We start from the raw sequence: 13,966 nt of genomic DNA, 5'->3' as shown, positions 1-13,966 counted from the left end.
AATGACTTGAAAGAGGCTGGAGGTTTTACCACTTCACACACACCTCTACAATGGAGACAATGAAGACTGCACATGCTACAGCCCTGCACTGATAGCTACTGATTCACCTAATGGCCCCCAAAACCACTGTTGTGGCTGGTCCCATTACTGACACCAAGAGAAAAAAAACAAACCAAAACCAGAATGGTTACTTGAAGTGGCTGCAGAAAGGATGTCCTCCCTACACTTTGCAATCTTCAGAAAAGGAAAACAAAGTAAAGAATCACCTGTGGGAAAATCCTGAATTCAGACAAGATGGAAGGAAGTTATTGGATAAGAACTACATGTAAGTTTTTATTGGGTTCTGGGTTTTGAGCAAATAAAAGGAACTCTGCTTTTCATTCCAAAAAGTTAAATTGTAAGCCATGTCCAGATGGATCCTAGTTTAAGTGGCATTCTTCAGAAAACATCTTAAGAAATATCTAACATGTGCAAACTAAAACTATGCTGTTTAAAATGTTGAACTGGCATAATCTCACTACACAAAATATTTATTTATAGAAGAAATGTCAGATAATTTTCTTACACAATTCAGTCAGGGAAAGGTGTAAGCACTGCTTTTTACAACTCTGGTAAAAATCATTTCCAGGATAAAATTATTTTTTTAGTTAAAACCTACATTGGTTTGATATTTTTAGCAAGTGATGCTTAAAATACGTCAAACTTGATTTATTGTGTGAAATGGACTTTCATATATTCAATAACCAGTTTAGGTGAAAAGGGGTGTATTTATCCTACTGATATGCAGTAGACTGTCACATGGGGCAACACCAGCAGAGAACAGAAGCCATCTTCCTGCTCTACTTGTCAGACCACATCTGGAGTAGGGTGTTCAGTTTTGGTCCCTGCTGCACAAAAAGGATGCAGATGGGGTGGAAAGGGTCCAGAGAAGAGCCACAAGGATGATCAGAGGACTAGAGCACCTGCCTTACAAGAAGAGGCTGAGAAAACTGGATCTGTTCAGCCTTGAGAAGAGAAGGTTTAAGGGAGACTTTATTAATGTTCCAGTACCTAAAGGGCAGATACAGAGAAGATGGAGACTCCCTATTTACAAGGAGTCACATGGACAAGACAAGGGGCAATGGACACAAATTGCTCCTGGGGAAATTCAGATTGGACACAAGAGAAAAATTTTTACTATGAGGACAGTCAGATATTGGAATGGTGTCCCAGGGGAAGTGGTAGATTCTGCCATTTTGGAAAGTTTTAACTCTCAGCTAGATGTGTGCTGAGACATCTCATATGAACAATAATATTAGATGGGTGGGATCAGGTGATCTTTGAGGTCCTTTCCAACCTGACATTCTGATTCTATGGTGTTGTGCACATGTAGGAGAAGTAGCATTAGTCTGCCTTTAGCATCTGAAGTCCCATTTAAATGGAGAAAGAGTATTAGATGTTTATAATTGTGAATACCCAAACACAAAATTAAAAATGGAGTAAAAATTGTGCTCATTTATAGAGAAAGATGGACTTTTAAGGGGCATAGGTCTTTTAGCCCATATTGTAAGTGGGAAACAAAACAAATTCATGTAACTTAAAAATCATATGTGGTAATACACCTGTCCCAGTGGAAATCGACTGCACACTTGGAAATCATGAGAAACCAAGCTGAATGAAAAGCAAAGCAACACAGAGGGGTGATACAGATTGCACACATACATGTGAGGAAGATGGTGAAAAAGCAGCCTTTTCATTTTAAAGTCAAAGTCTTTAAATCCACCAAAACAACAAACTTGATTTTTCCAGAGAATTCTACATCCCAGAGGCCACAGGAAGGTTTTTCCTTTTCCTCACATTTCCAGCAAAAGAGACCAAGAAAGAGACCAAGAAGGACAACACACACACCCTTGCAACAGTATTGACTGACCTTCCTACCTGTGCTATTAATTTTTACGTTAACTTCCCTTTAATTTTACATTAGAACTACAAACAGGGGTTTATCAGGCTTGATCCATGCCATCTCTTTTACTTTGTCCTACAAAGCTGGAGTTTTTTGATACTGTTAAAGTTGGGTATAAAAACTGACCTAAGGCAAAAGAAAAAATTTGTTCTGAGAGATCTTTGAAAACACTGCAGCAGTTCTGAGGCGCCTCTTGAAGACAAAATGAATTAAAGACCAAAGAAGACATCTCTCCACAGGCCCAGTGGAGAAGGACTTACCTGTCTGTTGTGTTCTTTTGGGATAAGTTTTGCTGCGACTTCTTTCAATGCACTGGTCAGGCCTTGGGAGCTGCACAGAAGGGTCTCTGGTCATTTGCAAAGATGTCCTGCCACTTGAAAATACAAGAAAATAATTGGAAAATTGGAAAAATTATCAAGGAAACAGAGGTTCTTCAGGCTGAAAAAAAAAATGCATGGGGTGTGGGCAGCATGTTTTGTTAGCTATTCACTTCTCATAAGAGAATACATGGGCTCATGTGCATTAGGATACAACTGGAAACCATAAAGGCAGTAAAATCTACAGTAAAGAGAAGCTGGGTCATGCCAGGTAATGTGATAACCCAAGTGATCTGGGTTACTATGAAATAAATTGGAGAAGATGGAATGGAGAAGAGAGATGCTGGAATGTCTTCAGCTACTTCAGCCCAAGCTAAGAACTGGCATAGCCATTTCTTCATCAGTAACACCTTCCATATGTACAAGATCTTACATCCAAGATCTGTCCAACAGAAAGCTGATGATTAATGCTGGTTGACTGAGGACAAGCGTAATACACTTGTATTATAAAAGTAGGCTGTACACACTGAAGTTATTACCTACCACAGATAGTAACTCCTACCCAGGAGCTGATGGAGAAATTGGGGTTTATGGTTTCCTTTTTAAAGAAAACTCTTTCTGAGAGCAGTGACGACAAACTGCCTAAATAATGATTGTCAGCCTTCGTCTTTATGATCCATGTCTTTCTTCAGTGATGGTGGAAATACAGTGGAACGAGAGATATACAGGCAAGCCAAAAATAATGCTAAACAAACCAGGAATATTTGCAGGCCATAGAAAAATAAAACTTCTAGAATTTTCCATTATAGTGATTGGGCTTTTCACCCAGCAGCTTCAAAATAACTAAAAAAGACCAAAAAATATATTCTTATCCTCACTTGAAAGGGGCCTGGTTCTAAGATGTGGCTTTGATTTGCTGCTTTCCACCCTTTCTTTCAGAGTCACCGAATATGCAACTCTACAATTCTAAAAAGCAAACCATAAATATTCAGGTCAAAATTGCTCAGCCAGAGCAATTGGACAGAATTGGATTTAACACACTGCCAAAACAAGTGCCTTACTCACTGGACAAAGACCCTGTCATTTCAACAGAAATAAACCCTCTAAATCTCAATAGAACTTGATTAAAACTAGTGGGTTTCTGCCATCTTACAGTTTTAACTACATCCTGTATTCTGCTAGTCCTTTGTGGCACAGCAGCTAGAGGATCTTATACACCCTCTCCCTGCCACATCTTCCACTGTATCGTACTATCAATTGCCCTTTATGTCACACTGTCTGCTTGATTAACTCAGAATAAAAGTAATGCTCCCTATCCGCCCTTAGTCTGAAGTTTACTGCATCTTTTAAGGCTTGCAGCCTTGAATTTTTCCCAGCTATTCCAGTCAGAAAAGATACCCCCATGTCCTTCAGATCTGCCCTCATTTTTATTCTTATATCAACATCCCTGCACCAGCAGTACTGCCGCTGGATGAGACATGGCCATTTAGATCGAGAGCCCACACCACAGTACAGTGGCAGCTGTAAAGAAGATCACAACAGTTACAGATGTTATACACTTCCTTGCACCAGCTCTTTGCTAATTCCCAGAGGAAAGGCAGAAGCAAACATGCCTCCTAGTTTTCGTATTGCCCAGTTGTCAGGGAAAACCCTTTAGGACACAAACATAATTTCAGGACTTACAAGAAGATTTTGACTTAAGCCTTGCCAAGGCTGCTCTCACTTTCACTGAGAGCTACTGTAGGCCTTAGCTAACCCTGGGAATCTGGAGAATGAGAAGTAACTCACGTTTGTACCAAAACAGCCAAAATCCCAAGGGGACTCTGGTACTGGCCCTAATTCATGCTTTGTCAGCAGAACTGCTCTGAGTCATAGTCTGGGTGGTGTTTTTCTTTCCTTGGAAGTAAAGAGGAGAAAAGGGAGAACAAAGGAGAAATTAACTGAATTTTAAACAATGAAATAAATTCACCTGTACCGATGCTTATAACCTATGGATCCAAACTTGCTGAATTTCCTTGACAGGGAATTTGATTCGTTCTCTGGTACTCTATATAGTTTGAAAAATAAAGCAACAAATTTAATTATATACATAGGTCTCAATCAGAGTCCCCCTCCCAAGAAAAGTAAAGAGAAATACAAACTTTAAGTCAAAAAAATTAATTATTCAGCTACTTCCTCTTCATCCCTACCTCCAGGAAGACTGTTACGGGGTTGACAGAATCACAAAGCTATTATGCCCTCCTCTTTTGATTACACACCTCTGTATTTCAGGGTCATCTGTAAACTGCTGGCATCAGCAACCTTTAACTTAAAATTTCACAGGAGCTGGCAAAAACATCATGCCACTGTAATGAGGTTGCAAGAGTGATTCTGTAATGAGGTTGCAAGAGTGATTCTGAGCTTATTCATTTACAGCAATTCAAAAGCAGCCAGCCCAAGGATCTCATCAATCACTTCCCAGCTAGAAACCCTTGCACATTTTTGTTAATATATTTGCAACAGTAAAAGAAAGTGGTTTCAGATGTAACACTGGGAGCATTTTATACACTTCAATAAATTATAAAATATTTTGAAAATTCAATTAATCTCTCTCTGAAAAACAAAATTTTTGTGCATTGTAGGAAATAGAAATGTCTGAAATCAAAAGGCCCCTCTCAAGTCAATGCTACTACAGAAAATTTGGCAGTTAAATAGGTAAAAATATAAATGGTACCTTAAATCCTGCCATATATATTTGGCAGGATAACAGAACAGGATAAGTTGTGCTAAAGCACACTTTATGCCACTGAAATACTGTTTTGAAAAAAATTCTAAGACAAAAGAACTACCCTATTTTAAAGTTATTCTTTCACATAATTGTAAGAAAAGGGAAGGCATCAGCTTTTAAAAAGCATTCCATAGCCAAGAGCAAAAATGTGTTTCTACGCAGCAAGCCTTTCACCTCTCTGTAGGTATAACAAGGTTCTCACTCAATAAAGTCTCTTTCCCATTAGTAATGAAACTTCAACTTCTGCATCACTCACCTGAAAAAAGTATGATGTTCTACACAGCACTTCCAGAGATGTTTGCATGTGATCTTGTTACGTGCTTCAAAAAAGAAGGAAGTTTCATTGCACTGAAAGCAAAATAAATTAATATCATTATGACAGATTCTGCAGTGAAGTGAATTTTCATTTCCTGAACATAAGACCCAGCAATCTCATGCTAATGCACATAAGAGATCAGTATGAAGAAAAGCAGGTTCTATAATTCCGTAGAATTCTTCATATAAAAGAGGTTTGCTTTTCAGTTTCTCATTACCTGAAGATAAATATTTAAAGAATCAATTCCTTAGATACAGAAAAACAAAAGAGAAAGGAGATGATTGAAACACTTCTTTCATTCTTGTTCATAGATATCGACCCTTTTCCTATTTAAAAGCACAAAGTTTTTTCCAAATAGCATGTGTCTGATATGTTCTGAAACTGTAACTCAGATTTCAAGAAGTATATTCCTGCAGCTCTGTTTAATAGTATACAAAAAGAATAAGAGCAAGAAAAGAAGTGATTAACTACAACACTGAGAGAAAATGCATTAAATATAGAGAACTAATGAAAAACTGTAAATAGGAAAGGTAAGAGGAAGGTAAGATTTCAAAAGCAAAATCAGCTAAACTGAGAATTGTTCAGAGGACCAGGGAAAAGGTCAGTGGTAAAAGCTGTAAGACCAACCAAAAAATCTCTTAATAAAGGCAACAAAAACCCATAAATTGGAGACATACACGTAAGCTTCTTTTCTCTCATTAATTACTTTAGTCTGTTTAATGGCTGGCTGAAACAGTCCTATGGAATCCCCATGGAATTAAAATATTTCTTTAGTTTTCTCTCAAAAGCACGTTTTCAGTTTCTCTTTAGGGTATCACATCAAGAGAGAGGACTGCAGTAAGATATACAGCTACTGAGAATGCGAAAACTAGGATTTATCTGAGATTGCTATACATAGCATGAAATTATCATATAGTAGGCTTGTCCCGTAACTATCTTCCTACAATTCCTTAAATTACTGTTTCAGGCTTGATAGGGATCAAGCCTTATCTCTCTGCAGGATTTACAAGAGTTTTAACTTTATAAACAGTAAACTGACAATTTAAAACTAAATCTCTTCTAAAACATAAAACACCGACATCCTTGGTAACTGAGGGTGAAAAAGAAAAAAGCTTGCTAGAGAATCTAGAACATCATCAAACAGAAAAATCTATTTACACCAGAATTTTTAAGAGTAACCACATTGCTCTTGCTCCTCCAACACACAGAAACTAGACCCCACCCACTGAATGGTGATACTGCCTTTTTAAAATTTTTTAAGTTTTAAGGAAGACCTATTGAAGGGTATTTCTCACTTTCTTATTTTACATGTAACTTAAACGTAGCTTCAGATTTTATGATTCAATTCACATACAATTTCTAGATCAGCTTGTCACCTGATGTGATCTCATATACAACGAAACAACTATAGTCCCCAGCAAACTTTTAAAGAATATCAGGTCTTTGGTATTGCAAACTTCATGCAATATGATGAGTTAATTTAACTCCTGTTAGGAAAGAAATTAATGACTCACTTTTAACATACAGGATCTTGCTCCTTTGTCTACTCCTAAATTTTACTTTTAAGCAAGGAATCTTCTGCTGCACCTATTTAATTTCATAATACCAGAGGAATTTGTAGACTGGGGGAAGGGACTACCAAAGAGAAGCCAGGGTTATTTGGGGCGATTTTTAAACAGCAAATTTTTAAAATAAGGTATTTATCATATCTCCTTATGATCCCAATACAAATGTCACCAGAATTCAGGAAAAGATTTGCAACAGGGAGAAGTTGCTATGTTCATTTTATCTCCTTTTTTAAGTTTAAGAATTATTCCATATACAGAAGCAACTGTAATGAATGAGAATCAGTGTGACTAAAATCACAGAAATCACAGAACTGGAAAGGATGGTATAGCTACATTGACTGAAAGGTCTGACCAGCAAACACTACTAATTCCATCATCTGAAGGCATTATTTTCTAAGGTGGAAAAAAGTTCATCTCAGTTGGTAAGGAAAAAAAAATTGATGATTAATTATATGCTGAAACATCTCTATTTAGTATGCAGCATTAGAAGGCACCTAGGAAAAAACAGTTTTGCCTCAAAGATCCAATTTATCAATATGCTACAGAAGTCAGATCTGGAAAATGAAACAAGGGGGTGGACCAACAAACTTTCTGTTGGTATACCAGGGTTTATATATTTGAATCTGAAGGAAAGCAGATGTATGGAAACTATTGCCTCAGGATGGATGCTCTTAATAAATCAAATAGCACAGTTAAATTTCACTAAAGATAGAAATAAAGCCTAAAACATTGTTCTCCAAGGTCTTTCACCAACATAAGTCCATAGTTCTTTTACCATTTTTCAGCTTTTTGCAAAGGATTCAGTAACACTATGACAAGGATTCCGTAACACTATGACAAAGTCCATCATGACACTCCATAAAGCACACCTAGGTTCAGGACTTCCTCCATCTATTTATTAAGAATATTTAAGGCTTGAAATTGTGATTACCCTCACAATTTAAAAATGCATCTATAAAAATTAAACCAGTTCTGAAGGAAGTAATACCTTCCACGATTAATCTCAGTCCCATAAGGGAAAGAATTGATACATACAGGAAAACAAGGATGAACTTACCTTTTAAAACCACGAACATTGGTTTTCAATAAAGACAACATTTTTTAGCATCCTGAGTAGTTATAATTTCTTACAGGCAGTAAGAATTAACAGAGTTTTCCCCCAGTTATTCTCATATGTTTGCATGAAAATAAACAAAGACCTTTTGTATTTTCACTAGTGATTTATAGGAAGTAACAATTCTAAATTCACTCAGTGTTTCTTGGTGCCTTACAAGCTACTCCCTGACACTCATCTTGTTTCTTTCAGACTGCCCAGTGTACTAAGCCTGAGCTGTCATAAACCATGAAGGCTCATTGCTTCCAGAGCAGTCCTGGTCACCTGCATACTGAAGATCTCCAGTGTCTTTTAAACTAGCTTTGGTGCTTGGTCTCTTCCTTCAGAAATCCAGCTGTGATCAACAGACAAGCAGAGAAAGACTTATTTTTGCACAGATCACATCTGTGACTCACACTAGTGAGGGAGGGGACATGACCACATGGCCAGAGACTGCAAAAGGACAGGCATAACCCCTGCAGCAGCATCCAGCTGAGCTGCTTGACTACCTTTTCCAAATCCTGAAAAAGGCAAGACACTAGAAAACTCTGCAAACAAAAATAAAATTTTCCTCTCCTTTTAAATTCAGTCTACAAAACGTGGTAAAGCTCATACTGCCATAGCATTACCACCATTTTTACCCTCAGCAGGAGAGGTAGAGGAGCAGAGATGCAGACAGCTTGACTAGATTACAAGCTGCTTGTAAGCACATAGGCACTCAAACACGTAGCCACAGCCCTTAACTGTTTTGTGCTGCCTCTCAAAGTATCCAGGAGACTGATCTGTCAGGCCCTTAGAGATCTTTACTAAGTATTTTTTAATTGGTACAGTGCCCCACCATAACCCCTGCCACTTAACTGGAAAACAGAAAGCGTGTTAGTAAGGCCTTCAAAGGAGACAGCTCAGAGGAGTCTTTTCTCTGCCTAACCACAAAATGCCTCTGGAACTGGTACAGCTGACATACTTGTCCAGGAGAGCCCACCCTGCCCATGGCAAACAGCTCCCAGCTTGCTCTGCCATGGCAGCCTAACTATGCAGCCTTCAACATCTGAGCTGCTTGGTGCCCAGAGAGATCAGTGCCAAGGCAGGGGAAGCTGAGGTCTACCTGGAAGAGGAGACACACTTAAAGTCACATCTCCTCCCTCTGAGGATCAGAAGTTTCCCTGGTTAGTGAAGTTCGTAGATTACTCAACACATAAGAGAGACACAGTCTGTGAATTTACGCCTGTGCTGTGGAGCACTGCACCTGTCCACAGACCAAAAATGTTTTGAAACCCTATGATTCAGAACAGATTTTAGCTGTTCTAATTTGTGACAAGACATAAATTGGTTCCCAGTGATCCAGGCTCATAAAATTAAGAAGAAAAACCCAAACCAACAGTGGGAACCCTTCCAGCACACACCCAATCTTCCTAGTTTCACTAGATGTTAATAGACCATAAGGACGATTCTACCCCATCACAGACCAGACCACATGTACATGTCACACATGTACATGCAGGTATATTCAACAGAAATATTAACACTAGCTCTGAAGCTACTGCTTCCCAACATTGCTCTCTGACAGGTCAGGCACAAACCTGAATACTGTAAATTGCTAACTCCAATAGGAAATACTCTATCTGTATATATTTACATAATGCATACCAATCATAGCATATGTAACAGCCAAGGGTTACACAAGGTCAATCTTTGAGAACAGCATACAAGTCAGGAATTAAATTAATAATGCTATGACATTGTCCATAAAGCATGCAAAGAATGAAACAACCATACCTCAGCCTCGTATTATATCAATTTTAAAAATAAATAAATAAACAGGTTAAATAAGAACTTAAAAAAAAAAAAAAAAAAAAAAGAAAAAAAAAAAAAAAGAAAAAGGCTGACAGTTAACACCCTAGTGGCAAACCTAGTTCTCCTTCAAAAATGGTCAGATCTTACTGAAGGCTTTGCTATCAAGCCTTCAATAGATACTGCAGTCTCTCTCAGATGTCTCAGAAAGTGGTTATGAAAAACAAAGAAAATACTTAACCAACCAAAACAAGCCAAATTTTTTCTCTAGGATACATAAATATTACTGTGATTGCTCATGTCCACCTTCCAATACCACTCAGTCTTAAGTGGGTGCAAACACAAATGATTCAAAAGTAATTTGTAATTCTTAATCCATAATATAGACCAAAATGCTACTTTTGTCTAAAATTTAAATCTAAGCAAAACTGGACTTCAGAATAGGAGGAACATTTCACCAAAACCTGTCCAATCTTCCAAAGAAATTACAAGGGGAATGAATCAAATTAAAAGGTCCTGCCCAGAAATTTCTAACTGTAGATGGAATATAGAGTGTGAAAGGAAAAGAAGGGGTATAGATGAACCACCTTCTTAATGTAATCACTTTCCAGACTTTTGGCACTTGTAAAAAGGAGATTTAAAAGACAAAGCATGATTCCAGGGTTTCCTGATACTTTTTAAAAGAACACCCAATTCTTGTATTTAGACAAGTTTCAGCCACCAGAATGGGGAGCATTACACACTTTGGAATTGTCCTAAAGTTCCTTCAACATGAATCAATGGTTAGTATTGCTCCTGAAAACAGTCTTTACCAAGTTCACCTAATGAATTCAGCTGAGCTGGGCCTCTTCATTTGGCTAAGCAAGACTGCAGAAGAAGGCATGTCTTGAAAATGTGCAAATCATTTTTACTGCACAGTTTCTTGGGGGGTTTTTCTAACTTGAGAGATCACAAATTTCAAAATCCCCCAAAACAAATATTCCAGACTTCCAAAAAGAGCCTTCTCTTAAAAAGAAAAATAAAAAAAATGAAGGCAAGTGTTTTACACACTTGGCACTTCCTGGTTTGGTAAAACAGAAACATGAAATGTAACAGAAGCTTTGCATAAACTCTGCAAAGGGGTGAAATCACTCACTGGCGTGTTCAGACAAAGTGCAACCAAAGTAAAAGGTGGTGTTACAGAAAACAGTGTAGGGTTGCAGGAACAGCACAGAAGTACTTGATACCTACAGGCAAAAAAGCTCCACATCTTCCACTTCTGCATATTATTATATTTGTGTTCCCAGCCTACACAATCTATTAAAGTATGTTTCTCTGTACTGTGCTTCATGTCCTTAGTTGAGAGAGAGAAACTGCACGTTCCTCACATGAAGAAACCACAGGAGGTGGGCTGTGCCCCCCTTGGTTTCCTACTTTCACAAAGTGCATTCATCATGATTACAGAAATCAGAAATCCCAGTGTTAGGGGTTGGAACAGACCCCTAACAGATCAAGAGATCATTGAGTCCAACCCCCTGCCAGGGCAGGATCACCTAGTGTAGGTCACACAGGAACACATCAAGGTGGGTTTTGAATGTTTCCAGAGAAGGAGACTCTACAACCTCACTGGGCAGCCTGTGCCAGTATTCTCTCAGCCTCATATTGAAAAAGCTTTGATTAGGCCCCATTTTGTTGCATAAGGGGGAGTGTGGGGGGGCCTCTGGCAGCCACTTGTATTGCTGGATAATTTCCAGCAAGGCTGCTCAACAGATATCTATGCTACAAGGAATTGTGGACAGGCATCAGTAGGATCTCTTTGTTTTCTTGAGAGAAATTACAGGAAAATACACTTTTTTCATCTTCAGAAATTTTTTGAGACTCTCATGTTCAGGCAGCCCTTCTGAGCAGTTCACAGAGGGGAAAGGCACCTAATCTCATACTGATAATGGGAGGTTTCAAAGAGCAACTGACACGTTTCTTTGTCAGACTACACAGAATGGGGTCCACTCAGGGAACAATGTAATACTGATTAACACCACTAAAAATGAGCTTCTGTCAGCTGGATCAAGTCATTAGTCTCATGTGTCAGGTTAAGTCATGGAAGGCCAAATCTTTGCTTATGAAGGAACAACAGCAGTAGCCTTGGGGAGAAAACATGTAACATAAGCAAAGTAGTGCAAGATATAAACAAAATATAGAGGGTCATGCTTGCAAACAATAGGTACAGGTATGCAGAGAAAATATAAAGAAGTTAAATGTACAGGAAATATTCTCATGTCAGTGATATGATCAGGTTCAATCGTTACACTACAAAAGAGGAGAGGTGAAACACATTAATACATTATAACACAGTAGAGCATATCTCCTACTCAGTAAATAATCAACTGTATGAAAAGTGAAACATTGTAAATAAAAAACTCATCTCCATAAATATTGCTGACACAGGCACCCCACAATGTATTTTTTAGGCCTGTGATAGGGACCTGTACATTTAGACTGCCACATAAACCATTTGTCAAGGAAATCAGGATGTCTACTTTAACCCCATTTAGTGGGAAGCACATATTCAAATTCTTTTGATAAGTTTGGAAAAAAGTCCCAGACAAATTTATTGAAAGGGAAGAAAAATAATATACCACAAATAGTCCCATGCAGGGGAAGAGTAATACTTCAGCAGTATTAAAAGCACCAACAGCTTCCTCTTGATGAGCAGGTGAACCTGTGGATGGTACCCATTACAGTGAATAAAAGCAGCTGGTGTGTAGAAACACAAACCAAAATCCAGCCTGCACAGGTTTTCCATACATTATGGAAAACCCAGTTCACACAAAGCACTCAGTATATTCAGAAATAATCTGGTCTTCTTATCACAGGACATTAGCTTCTTCACAATATGCCATAAAGCTCCATCTAAGACACAAGAATGCCTCCATTATTTCGTCTCTTCCTGAGTCTTTTCTGGCATTCTTTCTAACTAACTGGAAACAGTAGCATGTAACATGTTCGAGACTTGGTATACCACATCTGAGACAAGAAAAGTATTATTTCCCTGGGATGTAAAATGATATCCCAGGAGGCAAGAGGAAGTAAAAACGTCACATTTACTCTCCTACCATACACTGCAAATTCATGTCCCACATGGAAGGACAAATGATAGCATTTATTCCCAAAAACAGAGGAAATAAAATAAATTTGTGAATTGAAGTTTTCAGAGTATTTGAAGACACAGTCACATAAACTCACTGACAAGCTTCCCCTCCTCTAGGTGCAAAACAGCATAAATTGTTCTGATGGCTTTCAACTAGAGACTAAGGATACTGTTTACTTATGCCAATACATAATTCTGTTTAAAGTAAAACCTCCAGAATGCTTAAAAAAAGAGCAGAGGAAGATTTTTCTGTATATCTCTTTGGCCTTTCCATATCTTGTTAGGATATGAAGCACTGTAGAAACACCTCAAATGAGTGTTAGTTGCAAGGGAGATTTTAATGGTGGTACACACCCTTGTACTTTCAAAAAGTACCTGTTGAGACTTGAAATTACCAAGTGATTTCTAAGTGTTTGCCTTATGATCACAATTGTAAAAATTCACCAGCTATCAACATTCACAGCCTGAACTTAATCACATTCACCAAAGCTTTCAGGTTTTTTGCTCAGCAGTTCCACATGGTTCAAACAGAAATTATACATATCTGGCATCAAAAGAAACTATAGCATTACTTCAATGCAATTCACTCTGTGTCAAAATTGGACTTGTTTATACTTGACCAGGCACTCATCTTTCACATGAATCACTGAGAAAAGTTTTCCTAACCCTCTCCCAGCCTTCAAACAATTCTCCAGTTGCAACAAAGACTCCATGAGAAATAAACTTCCCATTGATTACCACACCAAATGGAAACAAACCAAGTGGGGTAACAAAAGCAAAGCTTGCCAACTCATCTGCAGAGGCACAAGAAATGCTGTCCATAACAAAACCAAGACTGCCAGCCAGGGGTACCCTTACTTTTCCCAGAATGTACCAAAAGTACCAAATGCGCTCATGGAAAAATCATGGACGAGACTAGAAACCACTACATAGATGAATGAAGATACATTGATAATAAGTAAAGGGGAATACTACCAGCAGGTTAATACTTCTTCAAAACTACAAACTTTCAGTCCAGGTATGCTAAAAGACCTAAAAAGTACTT

The 13,966-nt window shown here is 38.1% G+C and overlaps 1 protein-coding gene across 3 annotated transcripts in view; it reads right to left on the bottom strand.

Moving 5' to 3' along the window:
• Positions 1 to 13,966, bottom strand: part of EPB41L4A (erythrocyte membrane protein band 4.1 like 4A) — a 125,143-nt gene that overhangs the window by 34,328 nt on the left and 76,849 nt on the right. For all 3 annotated transcript variants that reach the window (XM_071731957.1, XM_071731958.1, XM_071731959.1), the window contains exons 10-12: positions 5,283 to 5,374; positions 4,229 to 4,306; positions 2,203 to 2,315 (exon numbers count right to left, since the gene is read on the bottom strand). In XM_071731957.1, the coding sequence (XP_071588058.1) occupies positions 2,203 to 2,315; positions 4,229 to 4,306; positions 5,283 to 5,374 (283 nt within the window). The remainder of the gene's footprint in view (positions 1 to 2,202; positions 2,316 to 4,228; positions 4,307 to 5,282; positions 5,375 to 13,966) is intronic.

The sequence above is a fragment of the Heliangelus exortis genome, chromosome Z (genome assembly GCF_036169615.1).
Source record: "Heliangelus exortis chromosome Z, bHelExo1.hap1, whole genome shotgun sequence".
Classification (NCBI taxonomy): Eukaryota; Metazoa; Chordata; class Aves; order Apodiformes; family Trochilidae; genus Heliangelus; species Heliangelus exortis.
This window is presented reverse-complemented; position numbering and strand designations above follow the sequence as displayed.